Here is a 26619-nt window from a genome sequence, read left to right as displayed (position 1 = left end):
ACAGCTGGCCGGGCATGGTGGCTCACGCCTGTAATCCCAGCACTTTGGGAGGTGGGGCAGGCGGATCATGAGGTCAGGAGATCGAGACCATCCTGGCCAACATGGTGAAACGCTGTCTGTACTACAAATACCAAAATTAGCTGGGTGTGGCAACACGTGCCTGTAATTCCAGCTACTCAGCAGGCTGAGGCAGGAGAATTGCTTGAACCCGGGAGGCAGTTCGTAGTGAGCCGAGATCGCGCCACTGCACTCCAGCCTGGCGACAGAGCGAGACTCCATCTCAAAAAAAAAAAAAAAAAAAAATGTGTACGGCTTTGATAGAATGTATATATCTGAAGAAACTTACAACTTGTCCCTCCACCCCACCCCACCCCCACCTTTTTCTTATTGAAAGGAGAACTCTCTTCAGAGGTCGAAGACGACGAGAAGATGACAGGATCTCAGTAAGTTTTTTAAAACTTTTATTCAGACTTTTTTCTCTTCTGTGATTTACTATGGCATTGACTTTTGGTCTCTCCTTTCTGGGTTTTTGTTTTATTGATTGTAGTCTTCAGCAAAGGTAAATAGAGCCTAAATTTAACCCTGAAATTTTTACCACCACCACCCATATACCCACCCTCTAGCACACATGTAGTAAGGAGCTTCGCTTGTGTTGCTTGCTTAAAAAAATTATTTGAAGATCTAATGTATTCACATGATTTTAAAATAAAAACACGAAGTCTTTCTAACTTTCCTTACCTTCTCTTTCTTCTTTCTTTTCCAAGACACAGGATATTACTGTTTCCCAGGGCACTGGAATTACAGGCCTGAGCCACTGTGCTTGGTACAAGATTAAGGACTTCTAGGGAGAGGCAGAGGAGGAACGGGTCTTGCTATGTCACCCAGGCTGAAGTGCAGTGGTACAATCATGGCTCACTGCAGCCTTGACATCCCAGGCTTAAGTGGTCCTCCTCTCAAGTCGGGGTCTTGCGGGCCAGGCACCGTGGCTCGTGCCTGTCGTCTCAGCTCTTTGGGAGGTTTAGTCAGTGGATCACTTGAGGCTACAGGCCCCATGCAAGTGCAAAACCAAGCAGAACAGTCAGGACATCTTCAAAGCTCCAAAATACTCACCTTTGGCCAGGCATGGCGACTCAAGTCTGTAATGTCAGCTCTTTGTGAGGCTGAGATGTACGGATCACTTGAGCTCAGGAGTTGGATACCAGCCTGGGCAACGTGATGAAACCCCATCTCTACAAAAAAAAAAAAAAATTAGCCAGGCACCGTGGTGCACGCCTGTTGTCCCAGCTACTTGGGAGGCTGAGGCAGGCTGATCCCTTGAGCCCAGAAGGTGGAGTGCAGATTGTGCCACTGCACTCCAGCCTGAGCAACAGAGTGAGACTCTGTCTGAAAAATAATAAACAAAATAATCTCCTTTGACTCCATGTCCCACACCTAGGGTACACTGCTACAAGGGTTGGGCTCCCAAGGCCTTAGGCAGCTCCACCCCTTTGGCTTTGCAGGGATCAACCCTGGAGGCTGCTCTCATGGGCCCATGTTGAATGCCTGTGGCTTTTCTATGCCTGTTCTGGAGTCTGGAGGACGGTGGCCCTCTTCTGCCACTATGCAGTGCCCTAGTGGAGGCTTGATGTGAGGGCTCCAGCCCCGTATTTCCCCTCTGTACTGCCCTAGTAGAAGTTTTCCATGAGATCTGCGCCCCTGGAGCAGGTTTCTGTCTGGACTTATACCAGGCTGGTATAAGTTTCTTTCAGAGGATGCCATACATCCTCTGAAATTGAGTCAGAGGCTCCAAAGCCAGTCTAGGAAGTTCGTCATCTCTATCTTCTTTTGAGCCTTCCAGACTCTTCCACCCTCTACCTGTTACCCAGTTCCAGTGTTGCTTCCACATTTTCAGTTATCTTTATAGCAGTGCTCCACTCCTCAGTACCAATTTTCGTTAAGCCGTTCTCACATTGCTGTAAAGAAATACTTGAGACTGGATAATTCATAAAGAAAAGAGGTTTAATTGGCTAACAGTTCTGCAGGCTGTACAGGAAGCATGATGCAGGCATCTGCCCAGCTTCTGGGGAGGCCTTGGGAAACTTACAATCATGGCTGAAGGCAAATGGGGACCACACAGTTTATACATGGCAGAAGCAGGAGAGAAGAAACCCATTTTCAAAGAAGAAAATGTGTTCCATTATAACTTAGAATTGTTTTTAGGGTATACTAAATCTTTTAAATGCTTTTGTTACCCAGGCTAGAGTGCAAATGGCACAATCTCAGCTCACTGCAACCTCTGACTCCCAGGTTCAAGCAGTTCTCCTGCCTCAGCCTCCCGAGTAGCTGGGTCTACAGTCACCTGCCACCACATCTGGCTAATTTTTTGTATTTTTAGTAGAGACGGAGTTTCACCATGTTGGCCAGGCTGGTCTCGAACTCCTGACCTCAGGTGAGCCACCTGCCTTGGCCTCCCAAAGTGCTGGGATTACAGGCGTGAGCCATCGTGCCTGACCAACAATTCTTTTTTTGAGACAGAGTTTCGCTCTTGTTGTCCATGTTGGAGTGCACTGGCGTGATCTCGGCTCACTGCAACCTCTGCCTCCTGGGTTCAAGTGATTCTCCTGCCTCAGTCTCCCAAGTAGCTGGAATTACAGGCGCTCGCCACCATGCCTGGCTAATTTTTGTATTATAGTAGAGACAGGGTTTCACCATGTTGGCCAGGCTGGTCTCGAACTCTTGACCTCAGGTGATACACCTGCCTCGGCCTCCCAAAGTGCTGGGATTATAGGCATGAGCCACTGCACTCAGCCCAACAATTCTTTCTTAGCATTCCATTGTAGCACTCCACATGACTTCTCAAGTGGCCCTCAACAATTTGGAATAAGAGATTAGGCCCTGCATGGTGGCTCAGTCCAGGCGTGGTGTCTCGCGCCTGTAATCCCAGCACTTTGGGAGGCCCCGGTGGGTGCATTGCCTGAGGGTAGGATTTCAAGACCATCCTGGCCAACATGGTGAAACCCCATCTCTACTAAAAATACAAAAATTAGCCGGGTATGGTGGTGGGTGCCTGTAGTCCCAGCTACTCAAGAGGCTGAGGCAGGAGAATCACTTGAACCCAGGAGGCAGAGGTTGCAATGAGCTGAGATCATGCCACTGCACTCCAGCCTGGGCGACAGAGCCAGACTCTGTCTCAAAAAAAAAAAAAGAGAGAGAGAGAGAGAGATTAGATTTGGGGTTTATTCAATATGTTGTAAATGTCATGATGGAGGACTAAACATTGGGGTAAAAGAAACAGGCATGACTTCCAGTAGGTAGGTCATGGTAGAGGAGCTCTTCTGCAGGAGGGAGATCTTAGCTGGGAATAAAATTTTGGATTTGTAAGCCTTCAGATAGTAATTGGAGTGATAAGCTCATGCAGAGTACTCTCCATAGAGTGGTGAAAGTGGTCTAATATGGAACCTTGGGGAATAAAGCAGCAGTGTTGGGTTGAAAAATGAGATTATTCAGCATGCTGTTTGAAGTATTCAAGCAAAATCTGAATGGACATGGGTAATGGACAAATGTTATCTCGGTTGTAGGCAAAGGCCTAGGCTGAAAATATTTAAAACCTACAATTCAATGATATTTTTGTAAATTTACAGAGATATACAGCCATCACCACCAAAAAGCAAAACAGGTTGTTTTAACAGTTGCTTGCATATAGGTAGTAGTTGAAGCCATGGATAGTGGACATCACTCAAGGAGAATATGAGAAGTAAAGAGTAATAACCAAATGGAAACCATCAAAATTTTAGAAATGGTCAGGGGAAAAAGAGCACATGTCTGTCAAATCTAAAAAACAAAAAAGGTATCACAGAAGCTAAGAGAAAAATGTGTTCCCAAGGAAAGGATGGTTAACACACCAAATGCTATACGTCAGGAAATGAGAGGTCGGGAAAAAGGGTCTGTCAGGTTTTGCATTGTTGAAGGCATTGGTGACACCTAAAATAATTTTAGTGGAGTGATGACAAAGTGGAGGAGATACAAGTAAGAGGTAAGAGGCTTGTCAGAGGATATATAGGGTGTTAGACAGGAGGGAAGCATGAGATTTTTCATATATGTTATATAGAGGAGGGATATTGTTTTCTCTTGAGATAAATAGATGGAGAAAGATGGTGATGGTCGGGCACAGTTGCTTAAGCCTGTAGTCCCAGCACTTAGGGAGGCCAAGGAGAGAGGATCACTTAAGCTCAAGAGTTTGAGACCAGCCTGGGCAACGTAGTGAAACCTTGTCACTACTAAAAAACAAAAAATAAAAATTTAGCCAGGTGTGGTGGCGCGCACAGCTACTCTGGAGGCAAAAAAGGCAGGAGGATTACTTGAGTCCAGGAAGTCAAGGTTGTAGTGAGCTATGATTGTGTCACTGCATTTCAGCCTTGGTGACAAACCAAGACCCTGTCTCAAAAAAAAAAGAGTTGATAGCAAATTTAGGTAAAGTGGGTGTTTTTGTTAAGAAGGCATAGCAAATTATGAAATGAATAGTAAAGACTGGTTAGAAGGCTTAAGGAGTATGGCAAAGTTTACAAAAGAAACAGGTGAGAGAAGTGACTAAAGAAAAGTAGAATTGATAAAGACTGATGAGAGCTCAAGTGAGATGTCAAACCAAGAATTTATGTAGGGATACAGTTCTGTGCATTATAGAGGTTTTGTTTGCTTCTTTTTCTTTTCTTGCACCTTTCAGCTTCTGTGACACAGGATTAGGGAATGAGATAGCCATGTGACCTATTTTATTGTTTGTTCATTTTAGAGACCTCATCCTTCAACAGCTGAATCAAAGGCTCCAACACCAAAGTTTGACTTATTAGCCTCAAATTTTCCACCTTTACCTGGAAGTTCATCAAGAATGCCAGGTGAACTCGTTTTGGAGAATAGGATGTCTGATGTTGTTAAAGGTGTCTACAAAGAAAAGGTAAACACCCAGCATCTGAGTCTTAACTTATGAGACCATATTTAGGCTTTATTTGCAGTGTTGTTATTTAAAATTTTACTTGCACTTAGTGTACATTTCTATCATAGTTTTTATTTATGGAGTTTTCAGCATACTTAGAGTGTTTTTTTAAAGATTCATGATGAAGCTGCACAAAGGCAATAAAATGTTTCTTGGCTTTTGCATGTCTTTGTTTTTTTTTTTTTTTAAGACATGATCTTAGCTCACTGCAACCTCTACCTCCTTGGTTCAAGTGATTCTCCTGCCTCAGCCTCCCAAGTAGCTGGGAGTACAGGCATGCACAACCATGCCCAGCTAACTTTTGTATTTTTGTTCAGTAGAGACAGGGTTTCGCCACATTGGCCAGGCTGGTCTCCAGCTCCTGACCTCAAGCCATCTGCCCACCTTGGCCTCCCAAAGTGCTGGGATTACAGGCATGAGCCACCACGCCCAGCCTTGCATGTCTTCCTGTTAGTCAATTCAGCCTGTTAGAACTGATAACTGACTAATGCAAGCTAAATGGAAGGTATCATTTCCATTTATGTGCCTATAATTCACAAGTGATGAAATGAATTCTTTCAAACAATGGAAAGTAGATGTCTAGAGGCTGAGATACCTCATCTTATGATTATTTGGTGTGTAGACCTCTCCATATCAGAAATTCTCATGTCTCACAAGTTTTTCTCATTTTCTACCTTTATTCTAATTCAGTTTTTTTTTTAATTATAACAGTACATGTCTATAGTATATCTAGGCTTTTAATGAAAAACCTGCAACTACTTTCAGCTCCTTAGTTTTTCTCCCAACTTTTATTCCTGTATTTCTTTATTTTTTTATTTTATTTTTTCTTTTGAGATGGAGTCTTGCTCTGTAACCTAGACTGGAATGCAGTGGTGGATCTCTGCTCACTGCAACCTCCACCTCCCGGGTTCAAGCAGTTCTCCTCCCTCAGCCTCATGAGTAGCTGGGATTATAGGCACGTGCCACCACACCCAGCTAATTTTTGTATTTTTAGTAGAGACAGGGTTTCTCCATGTTGGCCAGGCTGGTCTCAAACTCCTGACCTTGCGATCCGCCCACCTCGGCCTCCCAAAGTGCTGGAATTACAAGCGTGAGCCACTGCGCCCGGCCCTGTATTTCTAATTAACATTTTTTTTCTTTTTTTTGAGACGGAGTCTCGCTCGTAGCCCAGGCTGGAGTACATTGGTGCGATCTCTGCTCACTGCAAGCTCTGCCTCCTGGGTTCACGCCATTCTCTTGCCTCAGCCTCCCGAGTAGCTGGGACTACAGGCGCCTGCCACTACGCCCGGCTAATTTTTTTTTTGTATTTTTAGTAGAGGCAGGGTTTCACCGTGTTAGCCAGGATGGTCTCGATCTCCTGACATCGTGATCCGCCCGTCTCGGCCTCCCAAAGTGCTGGGATTACAGGCATGAGCCACCGCGCCCTGCCTAATTAACATCTTTTATTGTAACCTCTTGGCTTTTCCATTTTCAGCAGTGTCTGTTAACTTCACTTTCTGAAGCTAAAGATTTAGCTTTCTTAAGCCAACATACTCACACTTTTCCTATCCTCCTGATATATTGTACTTCGTTATATATAAGATATCATCAATTATAAGGCATCCATTATTTTCGTATCTCTAAGAAAGTAAAAGATGTTGCTAGTTAAGCTAGGACACACCATCCTTTGTAAGCCACATTTCAGTATTACATATATTTTTCAGGGCTGAGACTCAAACATAATATACTATGATTGTTTCTCCTTTTGTGTGCACTCTCGGTGTCCTACTGCATAGCTATGTTCCTGGGCCTTCTCTTTACCATCACCCTGGCAATTTTCCTTACTCTTCTTTATCGATCCCCCTTTTTTTCTCACTCTTGTTTCACTCTTCCATGTTAGGGTGGTTCATATCTTCCATGGTCATGAAGTATAAATTTCTTGCATTCTGAAAATGTTTTTCTGCTCTCAAATTGATCAGTAGTTTATTTCTGTATTGGATTCTCTATCAGAAATCATTTTCCCTTGGAATTTTGAAGGTATTATTCCACTGTCTTGTTTCTTTAAAAAAATATTGTGACACGTAGTCGTTATTTCATAAGTTCTAAGATATACTTTTTTCCCATGTTTTATCACCTTCGAAAATCAGACTAAAAATTATTTCTTAAAAAATGTAGGCCAGGTGCGGTGGCTCACACCTGTAATCCCAGCACTTTGGGAGGCCGAGGCAGGCAGATCACGAAGTCAGGAGATCGGGACCATCCTGGCTAACATGGTGAAACTCCGTCTCTACTAAAAATACAAAAAATTAGCCAGGCATGGTGGCGGGTGCCTGTAGTTCCAGCTTCTCCGGAGGCTGAGGCAGGAGAATGGCGTGAACCCGGGAGGCGGAGCTTGCAGTGACCTGAGATTGCGCCACTGCACTCCAGCCTGGGCGACAGAGCGAGACTCTATCAAAAAAAAAAAAAAGTAAAGGCGGGGCACAGTGGCTTACGCCTGTAATCCCCGCACTTTGGGAGGCTGAGGAGAGTGGATCATGAGGTCAGGAGTTTGAAACCAACCTGGCCAACGTGGTGAAACCCCGTCTCTACTAAAAATAGAAAAATTAGCTGGGCATGGTGGCACGCACCTGTAGTCCCAGCTACTTGGGAGGCTGAGGCAGAAGAATCGCTTGAACCCGGGAGGTGGAAGTTGCAGTGAGCCGAGATCGTGCCATTGCACTCCAGCCTGGGCGACAAGAGCAAGACTCTGTCTCAAAAAACAGAAAAAGAAAAAAAATAAATAGCCAGGCACATTGGCTCATACCTGTAATCCCAGCACTGTGGGGGTCCAAGGTGAATGGATTGCTTGAGCCCAGGAGTTCGAGACCAACGTGGGCAACATAGAGAGGTCCCGTCTGTACATAAAGTAAAAAAAAAAAATTAGCTGGGCATGGTGACGTATGCCTGTAGTCCTTGCTACTTGGGAAGCTGAGACAAGAGGATTGCTTCAGCCCAGGAGATCAGAGCTATGATGAGCTGTGATCACACCACTGTACTCCAGCCTGGGTGACAGAGCAACCTGTCTCAAAAAAAAAAAGACTATCTTTAATCAGAAGCTATTTTAGTTTAAGTGCAGTATTTTTATTTTCTTCTCATCTTAAGGTCTGCTTCTATCCAGTGGTTTTATTTTTATTTTTCCTTATTGGTACATAAAATAATGGTGTAGTTCAACAAATAATGGCATCTCAGATTTCAGAAGATGATACACAAACACACATATATACTTTCTTTCTTTCTTTTTTTTTTTTGAGATGGAGTTTTGCTCTTGTTGCCCAGGCTGGAGTGCAGTGGCACGATCTCGGCTCACTGCAACCTCCATCTCCCAGGTTCAAGCGATTCTCCTGCCTCAGCCTCCCAGGTAGCTGGGATTACAGGCACTTGCCACCATGCCCAGCTAATTTTTGTGTTTTTAGTAGAGATGGGGTTTCACCATGTTAGCCAGGGTGGTCTCGAACTCCTGACCTCAGGTGAGCCACCGTGCCCGGCCATGTATGCATTTTTAAAGAATAATCATGAAGTGTACATCTCCTTATAACCCCAACACACAATTGTGGCCCATAAACATCCCTAGTATCTTAGCAGTGACATGTGTATCTCCCCACTATTTATAGTCATTCTGCCCCACTCTTCCCCTTTAGATATAAACATTATTCTGACTTTGTGATAGCAATTTTCTTGCCTCATTCTGCATTGACAGAATTCTTCTGTGAAGGGCCAGATACTAATAGTAAATATTTTAGGCTTTGTGGGCCATGTATTGTCACATATTCTTTGTTTTACAACCCTTTAATAACTTAAAAACCAAACCAGGCATGGTGGGTCATGCCTGTAATCCCAGCACTTCGGGAGGCTGAGGTGGGAGGATCACTTGAGGCCAAGAGTTTGAGACCAGCCTAGTCAACATAGCAAGACCCCCATCTCTAAAAAAATAATAATTTAAAAATAATAATTATAATTTACAAACCATTCTTAGCTTGTAAGCCATACCAAAACAAGTTGAAGGCTGGATTTGGCCTTGCGGGTCTTAGTTTACCAACCCTTGCGCTAGGTGATAAAACGGGGTGCCTGTTTTTGGAAAGGTTATAAATGGAATTGTACAGTATGTATTCTTTTACTTCTTTCATTCTGTATGGTTTGAGATTGATCACTGTTAATACAGATAATTGTTGTTCATTTTGAACTATTATGTGATGTGATATTCTATTGTAGGAAGTAAAATATTTATTCATTGTACTGTTAATGGACATTTTGCCATTATAAATCTTCATGTGAGCAAGAACTTTTCTAGGATTTATACATCAGCTTGTGTTCTTTTAAAGTTTTAAAGTCTTTCTAGTGTTTTTTGAGATGGAGTGTCGCTCTGTCGCGCAGGCTGGAGTGCAGCGGCATGGTTTTGGCTTATTGCAACCTCCACTGCCAGGGTTCAAGCGATTCTTGTGCCTCAGCCTCCTGAATGGTGAATACAGGCGCGTGCCACCATGCCCGGCTAATTTTTGTATTTTCAGTAGAGACAGGGTTTTGCCTTGTTGGCCAGGCTGGTCTCTCAAACTCCTGACCTCAGATGATCCACCCACTTCGGCCTCCCAAAGTGCTAGGTTGACAGGTGTGAGCCACTGCGCCTGGTCAGTGTTTCAAGTTTTGAAGAAACAGACTCATATTTTTTTTTACACATTCTGTGCACTAATCCTTTGTCAGTTACACGTAGTAGAAATAATCTTTCACTTCTGTGGTTTCTTTTCCGTCTTTAGTGCCTATAGGTTGAAACAAGTTCTTAATTTTAATCTGGTCCTATTAGTGTTTTCTTTATAGTTTGCTGTTTTTATTTCATGCTTAGGAAATGATCTAGCTTCCAGATCATGTTCTTATTTATATTTTCTACCAAGTTTTTCTGAATGTTACTTTCTAAACCTGTTGAAATTTTTATTTTATCCATCGGTTTTAATTTCTAGGGCTCTTTTCTAAATTCTATGCCAGCAGTATAAATACACATAACAGCGTTTACCATCTTAACCATTTTAAGTGTGTACAGTTTTGTAGTATTAAGTACCTTAGGTTGTGCACCTAAGCTCCAGAACTTATGATCTTTCAAGACTAAAACTCTATATCTATTAAACCATTCCCTGTTCCTCCCTTCTCTTATCCTTCAGCAGCCACTATTCTACTTTCTGTCTCTGAATTGACTACTCTTAGTAATTCATATAAGTAGAATCATACAGTATTTGTCTTTCTATGACTGGTTTATTTTACTTAACATCCTCAGCTTTCATTCATGTTGAGCGTGAGTCAAGATTTCATTAATTTTTTTTTAATGTAGCCTACAAACTTTTTTTTTTTGAGACACGGTCTTGCTCTGTTCCCAGGAGGGAGTGCCGTGGTACTATCATGGTTCACTGCAGCAGCTTCAACCTCCCAGACTCACGTGATCCTCTCAAGTAGCAGGGACAACAGATGGACACCCCCCAACCTAGCTAAATATTTCACTTTATTTTGTAGAGACTGGATCTTGCTATGTTGTCCAAGGCTGGTCTTGAACTCCTGGGCTCAAGCAGTCCTCCCGCCTCAGCCTCCCAAAGTGCTGAATTACAGTCATGAGCCCCTGCATCCATCCCTATGTTTAACTTTTTTTTTTTTTTTTTTTTTTTTTTTGGGACGGAGTCTCGCACTGTAGCCCAGGCTGGAGTGCAGTGGTGCAATCTTGGCTCACTGCAACCTCCGCCTCCCAGGTCCTGGTTCAAGCAATTCTGCCTCAGCCTCCCAAGTAGCTGAGATTACAGGCATGCACCACCGTTCCCAGCTAATTTTTGTATTTTTAGTAGAGATGGGATTTCACCATGTTGGCCAGGCTGGTCTTGAACTCTGACCTTGTGATCCACCCGCCTCAGCCTCCGAAAGTGCTGGGATTACAGGTGTGAGCCACTGCGCCCAGCCTATTTAACTTTTTAAGGAACTGCTACATTGCTTTCTAAAGCAGTGCATCATTTTACATTGCCACCCTCTATGTTTGAGTTTTAATGTCTCCATATCATCACCAACATTTGTTAATGTTTGTCTTTTTTTTAATTATAACCATCCTTGTGGGTATGAAGTGATTTTTCACTGTGGTTTAGCTTTGCATTTTATGATGACTAATGATGTTGACCATCTTCTCTTGTGCTTATTAGACGTGTATATCTTCTTTGGAAAAAGGTCTAAGTGTAATTTTGAAAAATCTTTTTACTTTAAGGATAATGAAGAGTTGACAATTAGTTGCCCAGTGCCTGCAGATGAGCAGACAGAATGCACTTCTGCCCAGCAACTCAATATGAGTACCAGTTCTCCATGTGCTGCTGAGCTTACTGCATTAAGGTACAAGTTATAGTATAGAAGATCTTCAACATTAAATTACTTTTTCTGGCCGGGTGTGGTGGCTCTCACCTGTAATCCCAGCACTTTGGGAGGCCGAGGCAGGTGAATCACCCGAGGTCGGGAGTTCAAGACTAGTCTGGCCAACATGGTGAAACCCCGTCTCTACTAAAAATACAAAAATTAGCTGGGCGTGTTGGCAGGTGCCTTTAATCCCAGCTAATCAGGAGGCTAAGGCAGGAAAATTGCTTGAACCGGGGAACCGGTGGCGGGGGGGTGGGGGTGGGGGGGTGGTGGGGAGGCGGGGCGGGCAGAGGTTGCAGTGAGCCAAGAGCATGCCACTACACTCCAGCCTGGGTGACAGAGTGAGACTCCGTCTCAAAAAAAAAAAATTACGTTTTCTTCTGATTAGTTGCTCAACTGTTCCTATATGCTATTCTGAGTCTAATTGCAAGCTCTTTTTTCCTTAGCACAACTCAGCAAGAAAAGGATCTAATAGAAGATTCCTCTGTTCAGAAGGATGGTCTCAATCAGACAACTATACCAGTTTCTCCTCCAAGTACTACAAAGCCATCGAGGGCAAGTACTGCTTCACCATGTAATAATAACATAAATGCAGCTACAGCTGTGGCTCTACAGGTAACTTGAAGATTTTAGTTTATGTTAAAAAAAAAAATACAATAGATTAGATTTTTTTTTTTTTTTTCACGTAACACTTTGTTAGAACAGAGTCATTTGGAAGTAGCCCAAGTTGGGGCTGACTATCAGAAAGAAGCTTAAGGAGTGTTAAGGTCACTGCAAAGAGATGGAAAGTTTTAGGCTTTTTTTTGTTTTGTTTTGGAGACTGAGTCTTCACTCTGTCGCCCAGGCTGGAGTGCAGTGGCACGATCTCGCTTCACTGCAAGCTCCGCCTCCCGGGTTCACGCCATTCTCCTGCCTCAGCCTCCCAAGTAGCTGGGACTACAGGTGCCCACGACTATGCCTGGCTAATTTTTTGTATTTTTAGTAGAGACGGGGTTTCACCGTGTTAGCCAGGATGGTCTCAATCTCCTGACCTCGTGATCCACCCGCCTCGGCCTCCCAAAGTGCTGGGATTACACGCGTGAGCCACCGCGCCTGGCCCATTCTGTTTCTTTTGATTGCTTTTTTTCTGTTCATATGGTTAAGTGAAGCTTCTTCCTTACCCACGTTAGGATGAATTTATCATTTTGGGGCTAACATAAAGAGGCCTTGTGCCTCTTGATATTCTTTTGGTTGTATATGTGATACTTAACAAGTCTATAAGTGGCCATTGAGAGGCCACTCCCACTTATCAAGTTCCAGAATTGTTTTATAGTTATATAATTGGGAAAATACAGAAAAGTAGAACAAAACACAAAATTTACCTATAATCCCTAGCATTTTAGTACAGCACTTTTAAAAATAGATTTAGAAGACTATCTTCTCATTCAATGATAGTAATAATACTAAAATAATAGCTACCATTTGAATGCTTACTATATATTATTAGGACTAGTGCTGAAGACTTTACATGTTTTATTCTGTTCTCACAATACCACCTTTTTCAGTTGAGGTAATTAAGACTTTTAATGAGTCTTTTTATACCATTGGTTTCTAACTGCTCTGCTGGGATTCTTTTGTCATCTTTCTTGGGGTTCTTTGTAGCAAGGAAACAGGAGCAGAAAGAACCATTTTATTTCATCATATGGCTACACCATTATTCATCTAATCTGTCCTTTGTTAGGCATTTAGGTCGCTCCCATCATTATAAACAACGCTGACATGAACATCCTTCAGTTAAATTCCTTACGTGAAATTATTGTATAATAAATAAAGATTGTACCAGTGTACTCTAAGCAGTATATATGAGAGTGCTTGTTGCCCTTTTCTGGAAGATAATCTGTGGTTTTCTTATGGTTAACACAATCATTTTTGTACTTTATAATTTAAAGAATGTGTACCATAAATGTTTTTTTTTTATCATCACTTCAAAGGAACCCCGAAAGTTAAGTTATGCTGAAGTGTGCCAGAAGCCCCCTAAAGAGCCATCTTCAGTTCTTGTGCAGCCACTACGGGAACTTCGCTCCAATGTGGTGTCTCCCACCAAAAATGAAGACAATGGAGCTCCTGAGAACTCCGTTGAGAAACCACATGAGAAGCCAGAAGCAAGGGCTAGTAAGGATTATTCTGGCTTCCGAGGCAATACAATCCCCAGGGGAGCAGCAGGAAAAATCAGGGAACAGAGACGCCAGTTTAGCCATAGGGCTATACCTCAGGGAGTGACTCGACGTAATGGCAAAGAGCAATATGTGCCACCCAGATCACCAAAGTAAAAAACAACAAAACTATTCAAAAACTTCACTCTCTTCCCATTAAACTTGAACTGTGGCTATATTGAACTGTTTTGGAGGGGAGGGGGTAGCCAGGAAGGAAACAAGAGAAAGTACGTCCATTTCATTATGGATTTTGGAGTTGTGAGTGATAGGATCCCAAAATTCATCTCTAATGTGGTTTTTAAATGCTGGGGGATTCCAATCAATATAAATATATATATATATATACACACACATATATAAAAAGTATAATTTTTCTATTTTTGTTTTTGGTTTTAATTTGCAGAGATTTGCTGCCAGGAATCAATTTTGAGGGTTCAGATTTAGCTTGGAAGAAAAAAAAGAAACATACATCCTTCAGTATAGGAGATGAGGGAATGACAGAAAATATTTTTTGAAGAAGCATTTCTGTAAAATTAGAAATTACTTTTTTAAATCTATTTAAAGTTTGGCTTGAAGAATGCCATCTCTGACTATATGGCCTTGTATTGCAAAGCAGATCAGTGGCTGGGATGCCTGTTGTGGGTGTGAGTGTGTACAAGAGCGATTGAAGCCAAATCTGTTGTCATGTTAGTAAATGATTTGAAAACTGAATGTAATACTTGAGTAGATTTTTTTTTCTAGTTTGAAATTTAGTCTGTCTTTTTGACCTTACTAATATTTCATTTAACAAGTTGTAAAACTCTGATTGTACTTAGAGATGTGACTACCAATCAGTTTGATACTCAAGGAAAGGGGGTTATTCAAGAAATTGAAAATTTCATCTTGGACCTCAGTGCATAGGTCAAATGGATTTCAGAGGTTTAAACTTCCCTGTGATTCCCCCCGAATACCCCCAAAATGAGAAACAAAATTTTTTTTCTTACTCCATTTGTTACTCTCTGTTCTTTGACTGCCCACCCACAGAAAAGCAAAATAACCAACTACCTACTCAATTGTGTGTTTGTAATTGCTTTGACCAGTCTAGTCAAATCATATAAATTGTTCTAAATTTCAGAATTGAACATTGAAGTATTAACTCTTCTGTTCACACGTTTAGAATTTTAGCTCCCAAGATGGTAGGGCAGACTGACCGTACAGTAATTTCTTTGTCGTTAGTGTTAAAGATTAAGCATAGTAACTGACTCTTAAGTGTTAAATAATGTAGAAGTAAAAAAAAATTTTTTTAAAGGCTTAATTTGGGAGGGGGGACTTATTTCTGTTTACAGTGTATTACCTTCCTTCCCTCCTCTTCTCCCCCCACACCCAAAAAAATACAGTTTGGAATTCACTGAAACAGTACCAGCAAGTCATGAGATTTTTTAGTAAAGATGAGAAAGATGGTTGAAGAAAATTAGTGCATAATTTCTCAGTGAATAAAGTTGTAGCTCTCATATACTAAATAGACAAGTTTACATGCTGTTATTTAGAAAATGGCTAAAATATTAAAAACCGTGTTGTGTTAATCTGTTTTAAGTCATACCATGTTCAGAGTTCTATGTAAGGTGGGTTTTATTTTTCTTTTAAGGGATAGTTTGTAATAGTAAGAACTGTCCCATATGTTAGTAAATTACATATGTACAAATTGAAACTGTAAATTGTGAACACTGGAAAGCACCATTGTGACATAGAGTAAACATCTTAGTAATATATTAAAGTGAATGTAAATGGTGGTTAAAATTACATTACTGTGAAATTCATCTTCCAACTCTAAGTTAAGCTTTGGAGATACATGTTAGTGGTTAACTGTTAAGAGCTTTGAAAACACTGCACATATCTGTACAAGCCAGAATTACTATTTCTTTGACTTATTATTAGCTTGGCAGTTGCTTTTGATTTGATTGTTTTATGACATGGTATACTATATTTACTCAGTTTGAAACTATTCATTTCTACACACTATTTTTTAAAATTGCCTACTAGGTGAAACATAACAATAAAACTACCTGTGCTGAAATTTGGGGGAAGTTTAGGTCCTTTAAAAAAACATATTAATCATTGACTACATCTATGATAAAAGTGCTTATTTTGGTTTACTAAGATAATGCAGTTGGTGGAAATGATAAACGTTTTAAGTGTTAACATCCTTTGAATGCGTTGGATTTCAGAGAATAAACATTTTGTAAAAATCACTTGGTAAGGATTATAAACTTAATTACTGCACTTAAAATGAAACATTACTTTTTTTAAACAATGTGTCACAAATGTAGGTCTGTATTACTTGTATGCTTGTGTGACTTACTGTTAGTCCAGCGTCTAAAAATTTAAAGGTTGTAATTGAAATACAAGAAAAGAGCCTTCTTTTAGAAGAAAGCAAGTATATTTTTGCTTTTACTTCAAATGTTTTTGAAAGTAGAAATTTAATTTGTAGATACAACCTTTAAAAATTTTCTCATTAAGACAATGTTTTTAATTTAATTTGCCTCATTACATCTAATAGTTCCCATTTGATGGCATGTATAGGGAAGAGTGAGAGTGTGTGTGTGTGTGTGTGTGTGTGTGTGTATGTGTGTGTAATATTTATATATATTCACAGTATGTATTTAGCATTTATTTTATTACAGCAGATTTAAAGTTTGTATCTAAATAATGCCTATGAGTTGTGTGAAGCTCTTGGCTTTTTTCCAACGTTACTTTGTAACTAATGAGGGTGGATGTTCGTTGTAGTTTATTTATTTGGTTCTTTAGATGGAGGAATTTAAAAAATCAAATTTTTCTCTTCACCTTTATGACTTGACATTTCCTTGATCTGTTGGAGGCTAAAAGTAGGTATAAATGATATTGAATGTTGGGTATAGTGATACTCTGCCATAGTTCTTACTGCATGAAGAGAACAAGAGTCACACAAGTTCACCACTTTGCACTTCATAGAGAAGGTACATAGAGACATTGCAAAACCTGTCTCCATTTGCTATCCTGATAATTAAGGTTTTCATAATACCTAGGGCCTGCCTCTGAGTAATTTTAATTTTGCCAAATACACTGACATTTAAAATAGTGATCCATCTAAATTTTTTTCAGCTGGGTTTTGAGGAATATAAGAGCTTTCAATGATAAAGGTTTGTTGTAGTTGTCTTATGTGCTGAATTTGCAGTTGATCAGATGCTGTGCAGAATTCTGATTTATTTTTGTTTCCTAAAATTAAGATAGCTTGAATATTATTTCACATTCCTTTTTCTTTTTTAAATAAACAGGTTTGCTTTGGAAAGGCTTAATGATGGAATGTTAGCATCTTCACTAGGGTAAAGAAGAACAAAAAGAATGTTGCTGGAACATAAAATAGCATTTAAAAGTTAATGAACACTTCTCTAGTTTTCTTAGTTATGGCCTTAATAATTAGTCTCTTGGCTTAAATGTCCACTGGTTTTACTTTGACACAGTTGAACAACACTGGGGTTAAGTCTCTGGTATTTAGGCTGGCAATATATATATAAACCATATTTTAAAAGTACCAATTTTGTTTTTACAGAAAAGATAAAACTCAAAAGAGAACAGTGTATTCCTTTTGAGGGGCTTTTATAAATTATTAACTATAATATATGATGGATTTTTTCCTAATTTTTTATATTTCCTTACAATTTTGGTGGCCATTAATTTAACTTTAGGCTTTTGGGCATATGCTAGTCTGAGCTTCCGAAAAGATACATATATGTTTCACTTTTCATTAGCTGAATGAGGATATTTTAAGAAGTTGAAAGAATTTATTTTCAAGTTGTGAGTAAATCCTCCTTTGAAATTCACCTGATTGTTAGATAACTTAAAGTTTATTTTTAAAAGCTGACAACTTTTTATGAATCTTCGAGTTGACAGTTCCTAAAAGCGTAACTCAGATATTAATGGGCTGTGTATTAAATGGTTTTATTTTCAGTTTTGCAGCACAGAACACTGTTGAAATATCCGTATCAACTTGATTTTTTTAACCTAATTCAGGTGTCCTTTGACATCTCTTAAATGTTGGGGGTGGGGGTCAGAGCCAGTTATCCGGCTTCTGTTTTGTCGATTGCTTAGATTTGTTCCTGTTGTCAAAACTGTTACCCCCAAAATTGGTGTGACACATGCTCATGCATAAAATGTTAAAATGAGTACATCCTTGTATTTGTATTTGTTTTCAACATCGCCAAGGTGCTATGGGAAATTAACAAAATTAGAAAAAAAATAAAATTATTAAAAAGCAGGACTGGTTTCCTTTTCTCTAGGTGGTGTATGTCTAATGACTACTTCTGTCTACCTTTCAGTATTATATGTTGCCCTCGCTAATTCTATTATTATTATTGTCTAAGCTGTTTTTTGGATGATGAGGGCAGTGGGAAGTAATGGTGTTTCACGTAAAACAACGGCAGAGAGACAAGATACAGCTTTATGATCCTGGGGTTTTCTTTTAATTATTTTAGTATCAGAAGCAGTTATTAAAGGGTGAAAAATGGCTGGGCGCGGTAGCTCACGCCTGTAATCCCAACACTTTGGGAGGCCAAGGCGGGCGGATCACCTGGGGCCAGGAGTTCAAGCCCACCCTGGCCAACATGGTGAAACCCCATCTCTACTAAAAATACAAAAATTAGCCAGGCATGGTGGTGGGCACCTGTAATCCCAGCTACTTGGGAAGCTGAGGCAGGAGAATCGCTTGAACCTGGAAGGTGGACATGGCAGTGAGCCAGGATCGCGCCATTGCACTCTGTCCTGGGTGACTGACTAATGAAACTCCGTCTCAAAATAAATAAAGGGGAGAAAAGACTGCAGTGGCCCTGTAATCCCAGGGTGCACTTCAGGGGGCCGAGGTGCAAGGATCACTAGAGACTATGAGTTCAAGCCCAGCCTGGGCAATGTAACAACCTAGAGGGTGAGGCAGGAGGATTGCCCGAGCCCAGGAGTTCAAGGCTGCTGTGAGTTATGATTGTGTCAGTGCACTGAAGCCTAGGCAAAAGAGCAAGACCCCATGAAAAAAAAAAAATAGTGGTTGGGGGACAGGAATCATGGTAATGTGTAGCTTAAAGAGTACCTTCATGGAACGATTGTGGCTTGATTTGAGTATGTGCATATCAAGCCCAGCTAGAGTATTTGGGGCTTTTCAGAGGGAAAATTGACTAGGGAATTTAAATGAGGGGTTTTTTTGTTGGTTTGTTTTGTGTTTTTTGTTTGTTTGAGACCGAGTTGCTCTTGTTGCCCAGGCTGGAGTGCTATGGCGCGATCTTGGCTCAGTGCAACCTCAGCCTCCCTGCCCGAGTTTTGACTTTTTTTAAATGCTTCATTTCAAAGCAAAAATGGAAAAGCTGAGTCAATCTCTGGCTTTTTAACAGGTATCTGTAAATTATTGTGACACCTTAAAAATAATGGAGTGGCCGGGCGCAGTGGCTCACGCCTCTAATCCCAGCACTTTGGGAAGCTGAGACAGGCAGATCAACTGAGGTCAGGAGTTTGAGACCAGCCTGACCAACATGGTGAAATCCCATCTCTACTAAAAATACAAAAATTAGCCCAGCGTGGTGGCTCATGTCTGTAATCCCAGCTACTCTGGAGTCTCAGGCATGGGAATCGCCAGGAGGCGGAGGTTGTAGTGAGCAGAGATCGTGCCACTGCACTCCAGCCTGGGCGACAGTGACTGTCTCAAAAAAAAAAAAATGGAGCGGTGTTTCATGGCTATTATGCCACAGTTTATTCTTGAATTGTCTTAAGTGAATTTTTTTTAATGGTGGAAATTTTTTGTGGGTTTTTTTGAGATAGAGTCACTCTCTCCCAGTCTGGAGTGCATAGGTGGGATCTCAGCTTGCTGCAACCTCCGCCTCCCAGGTTCAAGCGATTCTCTTGCCTCAGCCTCCCAACTACCTGGGATTACAGGCACACGCAACCACACCCAGCTAATTTTTGTCTTTTTAGTAGAGATGGGGTTTCGCCATGTTGTCCAGGCTGGTCTCGAACTCCTGCCCTCAAGTGATTCGCCCACCTCGGCCTCCCAAAGTGCTGGGATTACAGGCGTGAGCCACTACGCCTGGCCAGTGGTAGAACTCTTAAGTCAATAAATGTGGCCTAATTTCAAATTATATTCTCAGAAATATTTACTATTCTGCCAAGTTATGTAATTTGGATATGTATGTAGATACACCTTAAGGTAACAGATTTAATTATGAGCATTCACTTTAATAATTAGCTCTTTAGCTAAGCCTTTAATTTGCAAATGAACAATTATTTATCTTAACGAAGATGGCTAATGTCAGTGAGCAAAGTGGTGCTGGTAATGACAGGTTTATGAGGGTTAAGTTCTAACAAAGCCTTAGGGGGCTTATATCAGTGTTTTAGTATGTTTATTTGGCCAAGATATGAGGGGTGCATAACTTAAATTTTATATAAAGAGCACAGTACTCTTTATAGTGGACCCAAAACCAAATTGGTAAACTCAGGTAGGCTCTCGTGTTGTATTTAAAATGAGTGATTTTGCAAAGAGTTTCATTACAGATACCTTATATTTAACTACACTTCTTGTTAGAAAATATTAATCTAAATATTATGCCTTCAAGTTTTAATTATATACCTGAAAGTTTTTTATTTTCTTTTTTTGTTGTTGTTCATTCACCATCATACTCTGATATACCTGGAAGTTTTTAAATGAAAAGTTCTTAACAGTTACTAGTAAAGAATTATGAATTTTCTTAAAACCATAGTGTCTTTAGTTTGTATGAGAATTTTAAGGAATTGGAATGTTTTCACTTTTTTAATATTGTTTCCAAATAAGCACCCCAGTTTCTTAACTTTTTGTTTAAGAGAAGGTCTCACTCTGTCACCCAGGCTGGATTGCAGTGGCACAGTCATGGCTCACTATTCCCTCAAACTCCTGGGTTCGAGCAATCCTCCCACTCCAGCCTCCCCGGTAGCTGGAGCACATGCCACCATGCCCGGCTAGTTTTAAATTTTTTTGATTTAGTTTTTTACTTATTTTGAGACGGTCTTGCTCTGTTGCACAGGCTGGAGTACAGTGACACAGTCATGACTCATTGCAGCCTCGACCTCCTGGATTCAAGTAATTCTCCCACCTCAGCCTCTCAAGTAGCTGGGACTACAGGTGTGCATCACCACACCAGCTGACATTTATTTATTTATTTATTTATTCACTTATTTGTTGTTGTTGCTTGTTTGTAGAAATTGTCTCACTGTGTTGCCCAGGCTGGTCTCAAACTCCTGGGCTCAAGCGATCCTACTGCCTTGGCTTCCGAGGTGCTGGTATTAGAGGTTGAGCCACTGCACCTGGCCCTAGTTTAGCTTTTAAAATGCATTTTTAAGGCAGCTGTTCTGCAGGTCTTTGATTAAGTTCTAATTCTGCTATTTTGCATTCTAAATGATGCCTAAAATAACTATCATCTTTTCAAAACTGAGGTTATTGACAGCATTGGAGCTAATCATGATGGAGTGTTCATTTAATTAGTATTTATTGTATGCTATGTTCCAGACGGTGCTAGGCAGCAAAAATAGATAGGATTCCTGCCCTTATGGTGCTTAGCATGAAAAAGTCATAAATAATTGCCAAGTTTAGAACAATAGTAAATATGACAGATGCAGTCTGACAGTCTATGAGATTGGAGTAGAGGATGGTGCAAGAACGAATGCTTGGAGAAACTGAGGACATACATCTGAAAGAGTAGGAGTCAATTATATGAGCAGGTAGAGGGTGCCCTTAGATGTGAGGGAACAATCTATATTACTTTATGGAAGAATTATAAGCCCCACAGCTACAGCAAGGGGAATATTGTTCCATCTTCTAAGATAAGGCTGCAGAAGTAGGTAAGAGCCAAACTACTGGGATCTGAAGTGTGCATTGTGGTATTGATACAGGGTGTCATTCTGTCACCCAGGCTGGAATGCAGTGGCGCCACCACAGCTCACTGCAGCCTCTACCTCCCGGACTCAGGCAATCCTCCTGTCTTAGCCTCCTGAGTAGCTGGGATCACAAGTGCACACTGCCACCAGGCCTGTTTTTTTATTTTTATGTAGAGACACACTCTTGTTTTGTTGCCCAGGCTAGTCTTGAACTCTTGGGCTCAAGCAATCCTCTCACCTCAGCCTCCCGAAGTGGATTGTAAATGGATTGCAGGCATGAGCCACTGTGCCCCGCCTATGAGTACAGTTTTTAGATGATAATGATTATATTATAGCTCTTGGAAGATTTTTTATAGTCCTAACCATGGCAAAATGGGGGGACTCGGCCAGGTGGGGTGGCTGATGCCTGTAATCCCAGCACTTTGGGAGGCTGGGTAGGGCAGATCACCTGAGGTCAGGAGTTCGAGACTAGCCTGGCCAACATAACGAAACCCCATCTCTACTAAAAATACAACAATTAGCCAGGCATGTTGGCACACCCCTGTAATCCCAGCTACTTGTAAGGCTGAGGCCGGAGAATTGATTGAAACCGGGAGGCATCTTGCAGTGAGCCGAGGTTGCGCCACTGCACTCCAGCCTGGGCAACCAAATGAGACTCCGTCTCAAAAAAAGTCTCCTTTCCAAAATGGGGGGACAAAAATAATACTGAACCAAACCCAATACATTTTTTTTTTTTTGGTTGAGACAGGGTCTCACTCATCACCCAGGCTGGGCTCAGGTGATCCTCCCACCTCAGCCTCCTGAGTAGCTGGGACCACAAGTGCACACTGTCACCAGCCCTGGGTTTTTTTTTCATTTGTTTGTTTTGTGGAGACACGCTCTTGTTTTGTTGCCCAGGCTGGTCTTGAACTCTAGGGCTCAAGCAATCCACCCGCCTCAGCCTCCCAAAGTGCTGGAATTAGAGGCATGCACTACCCTGCCCATCCTTCAAAACCAATCCTTTTAAATCCAGTAGTTAATCTGTAGTATAGGGTGGTTTTAATTAAATTAAACTTACAGCCAATTTTGAACGTGACTGTTCAAAAACAGGGCTAAACATTATATCCGCCCCTTTTTTTCTACCTTGATTGTTGTGTCCTTAACCCTATTCATCATTCTCTTTCCCACCTGGAGAGTCTCCAAGTCACCACTATTGTGCTGAGCATATGATATCATTCAAGACTTAATGTTTCCAGTCCTCACCAATAAGGTCTCCCACGTACTGTAGACGAATAAAAGCATTGTTTGTCATGACTTTATTACCTCCTAAAAATTTTTTTCTTCATTATCAATTTGTCACTTTTCTGTGGATCCAAAAAAGACTGATAATTCATGTCTGCTTAAGCAAACCGGTTGTGTCCAGAAGTAATAAACCCATAAATATGTCTTGAAGGTTGTGGAATTTGCATGTCTATCAAGGCTTTTCCCATGCCCTGACAGTCAAGGTGGCTCATGCCTGTAATCCCAACACTTTGGGAATCCAAGATGGGTGGATCACTTGAGATCAGGAGTTCAAGACCAGCCTGGCCAACACGGTGAAACCCTGTCTCTAAAAAATTAGCCAGGCATGGTGGCATGTGTCTCAATCCCAGCTACTCTTGATACACTGAGGCATGAGAATTGCTTGAACCCAGGAGACAGAGGTTGCAGTGAGCCGAGATCATGCCACGGCACTCTAGCCTGGGTGACAGAGTAAGACTCTGTCTCAAAAAAAGGCCTTTTCGCCCACCTTGAAGGAAATTATAGGTGTACCATAGCCAGCTCTGCAACTGGTCCTGGTGTATTCAGGCAGGTAATTTTTGTTTGTTTGTTTTTGTTTTGTTGTTGTTGAGATGGAGTTTCAATCTTGTCACCCAGGCTGGAGTGCAATGGCACGGTCTTGGCTCACTGCAACCTCTGCCTCCTGGGTTCAAGCGATTCTCCTGCCTCAGTCTCCCGAGTAGTTGGATTACAGGCACGTGCCACCATGCCCGGCTAATTTTTGTCTTTTTAGTAGAGACAGGGTTTTGCCGTGTTGCTCAGTCTGGTCTTGAACTCCTGACCTCAGGTGATCCGCCTGCCTTAGCTTCCCAAAGTGCTGGGATTACAGGCATGAGCCACCACACCCAGCCACTAGTTTTTAAATCTAGATGATGAGATGTGTACGCAGGTTTAATTATCTGTTTGGAAATAGTTTCAAATAAAAATAATTTTTAAAAGCTTAAAGGGGACATTGGTTTCCAGTCTGGCATGTGAGAATCTTGGAGGTTGGCACTTCATCCTAACAAGTCAAAAACTGAATAAACTGGCCAGGCACAGTGGCTCATGTCTGTAATCCCAGCACTTTGGAAGTCCGAGGCGGGTGGATCACGAGCTCAGGAGATCGAGACCATCCTGGCCAACATGGTGAAACCCCGTCTTTACTAAAAATACAAAAAAATTAGCTGGGCATAGTGGTGCGCACCTGTAATCCCAGCTACTGGGGAGGCTGAGGCAGGAGAACTGCTTGAACCCATGATGCAGAGGTTGCAGTGAGCCAGGATCGCACTGCTGCACTCCAGCCTGGTGACAGAGCGAGACTCCTTATCAAAAAATAATAATTAATAATACAAAAGTTAGCTGGATGTGGCGGTGTGCACTTGTAATCCCAACTACTCTGGAGTCCCAACTACTATGGAGGCTGGGAGGATCACTTGAGCCTGGAAGATGGAGATTGCAGTGAGCCAAGATCCCACCACTGCACTCCAGCCTGGGGGATACAGAAAGACTGTCTCAAAACAACAACAACAACAAATCTGCTCTGCAGAAGAGACTGTTGAGAGAATAAAATACAAGCCACAGACTGGGGGGAAAATTGCAAAAGATATATCTGATAAGCAACTGTTAGCTAATATATACAAAGAACTTAAAAAAAAATTTTTTTTATTAGCTGGGTGTGGTAATGTGTACCTGTAAGTCCCAGCTACTTGGGAGAGTGAGGTGGGAGGATCACTTGAGCCTGGGAGTTTGAGGCTGTGGTCCACTACAGCCTGGGTGACAGGGCCAGACCCTGTCTCAAAAAAAATTAAAAAGTGAACCAAAGACTTTAACAAACATCTTGCCAAAAAAGACATATTGTATGGAAAATAAGGATCTGAAAAAGGTGCTCCATATTATATGTCATGAAGAAAATGCAAATTAAAACAAGATACCTCTACACCTAATGAAAATAGCTATAATTCAGAACACTGACACCACCAAATGCTAGCAGAATGTGGAGCAACATGACTTCTCATTTATTGCTGGTGGGAATGCAAAATGGTACAGCCATTTGACAGTTCTCCACAAAACTAAACATGTCACCATGGGATCTAACAATCATATTCCTTAGTATTTACCCAAAGGAGTTGAAAATATGTTCACACAAAAACCTGTACATGGATGTTTATAGCAGCTTTATTCAAAATTATCAAAACTGAGAAGCAACATTCAGTAGGTGAATGGATCAATAAACTGGTACATCCAGTTAGTGTTATTCAGCACTAACAAGAAATGAGCTATCAAGCCATGAAGACATGGAAAAAATTTAAATGCATATTATGAAGTGAATGAGGCCAATCTAAAAAGGCTACATGCTGTATGATTCTAAGTTATGACATTCTGGAACAGATAAAACTACAGAGACAGCAAAAAGAGCAGGGATTGCCAAAGGTGAAGAGCAAGGGATGGATGAATGGGTGGAACATAGAGGATTTTCAGGGCAGTGAAACTATATATGATACTATAATGGTGGATACATGTTGGACCATTAGACATTGGTCCAAACCCATAGAATGGCCAGCACCAAAAGTGAAGGCTAATGTAAACTATGTTATTTGAATGATAATGATGTGTCAGTGTAGGTTCATCAGGCCAGGCAAGGTGGCTCATGCCTGCAATCACGCCTGACCAGCCTGGGCAACATGGTGAAACCCTGTATCTACAAAAAATACAAAAAAATTAGCCAGGGCCTGGTGTGGTGACTCACATCTGTAATCCCAGCACTTTGGGAGGCCGAGGTGAGGGAATCACTTGAGGCCAGGAGTTTGAGACCAGCCTGGCCAATATGGCAAAACCCTGTCTCTGCTAAAAATACAAAAATTGGCCCTGCGCAGTGGCTCACACCTGTAATCCCAGTACTTAGGAGGCCAAGACAGGTGGATCACTCAAGGTCAGGAGTTCGAGACCAGCCTGGCCAACATGGTGAAACCCTGTCTCTACTAAAAATACAAAAATTAGCTGGGTGTGGTGGTGGGCACCTGTAATTCCAGCTGCTCAGGAGGCTGAGGCAGGAGAATCACCTGAGCCTGGTGAAGTGGAGGTTGCAGTGAGCTGAGATCGAGCCACTGCACTCCAGCCTGGGCGACAGGGAGAAACTCGATCTCAAAAAAAAAAAAAAAAAAATTAGCTGGGCATGGTGGCTTGTGCCCGTAGTCTCAGCTGCTTGGGAGGCTGAGGCAGGAGGATTGCTTGAGGCAGGGAGGTCGAGGCTTTATTGAACCCTGATCACGCCACTGCACTCCAGCCTGGGGTACGGAGAGACCTTGTCAAAAAAAAAATGTAAGTCCATCATTTGTAATAAATGTACCACTCTGCTGGAGGATGTTCATGATAAATGTCACATAGGTGAGATGTCTGAAAAGTCCATTGGATTTCACAATTAGGTGGTTACTGGTAACCATTACCAAACTGATTCACTAGAGTGTGAGTGGAAGCATGATTATGTAGGGTTGAAAAGAGGTTAGAAAATAAGCAGAGGGAAGCCAGAGGCCTACTTTAAATGTTCAGTGATAGAGCTGGATTCAAGTGTGTAATCAATTTTCTTTTTTTTTTTTTTTTGAAGTCTTAGATATTTCAGTGCTCCACATGCTCAGAGAAACTTCTCTAGTAACAAACTATGGAAATGATCCCTGAAAGTATAGTCTTTTTATGCTTTTCTTTTTTTCTTTCTTTCTTTTTTTTTTTTTTTTTTTTTTTTTTTGAGATAGGGTCTCACTCTGTCGCCCAGGCTGCAGTGCGGTGGCGCTATCACAACTCACTGCAGCCTTAACCTCCTCGCTTGGGCTCAGGTGATCCTCCCGCCTCAACTTGCATTTTTTTAGAGTCGGGATTTAGCCACGTTGACCAGACTGGTCTGAAACT

The 26619-nt window shown here is 41.5% G+C and overlaps 1 protein-coding gene and 1 pseudogene across 31 annotated transcripts in view; one reads left to right on the top strand and one right to left on the bottom strand.

Annotated features, from left to right (window-relative positions):
- LARP4 (La ribonucleoprotein 4) overlaps positions 1–17812 on the top strand; it is a 79103-nt gene extending 61291 nt beyond the window's left edge. For 24 of the 31 annotated variants that reach the window (XM_034935868.3, XM_034935867.3, XM_034935865.3 and 21 more), the window contains 5 exons: positions 395–443; positions 4766–4927; positions 11208–11329; positions 11797–11965; positions 13321–17812. In XM_034935868.3, coding sequence (XP_034791759.1) covers positions 395–443; positions 4766–4927; positions 11208–11329; positions 11797–11965; positions 13321–13659 — 841 coding nt within the window. In that variant the 3' untranslated portion in view covers positions 13660–17812. Of the gene's footprint in view, positions 1–394; positions 444–4765; positions 4928–11207; positions 11330–11796; positions 11966–13320 lie in introns of those variants that run through there. The other 7 variants (XM_063593507.1, XM_063593508.1, XM_063593505.1 and 4 more) reach the window with 2 other exon arrangements.
- Positions 17813–26320: 8508 nt separating this feature from the next.
- LOC117975507 (small nucleolar RNA U3) lies at positions 26321–26403 on the bottom strand (annotated as a pseudogene).
- Between the last annotated feature and the right edge of the window lie 216 nt (positions 26404–26619).

This window comes from Pan paniscus, chromosome 10, assembly GCF_029289425.2.
Source record: "Pan paniscus chromosome 10, NHGRI_mPanPan1-v2.0_pri, whole genome shotgun sequence".
NCBI classification, from domain to species: Eukaryota; Metazoa; Chordata; class Mammalia; order Primates; family Hominidae; genus Pan; species Pan paniscus.
The sequence above is the reverse complement of the archived record's forward strand: the minus strand, read 5'-3'. Positions and strand labels throughout refer to the sequence as shown.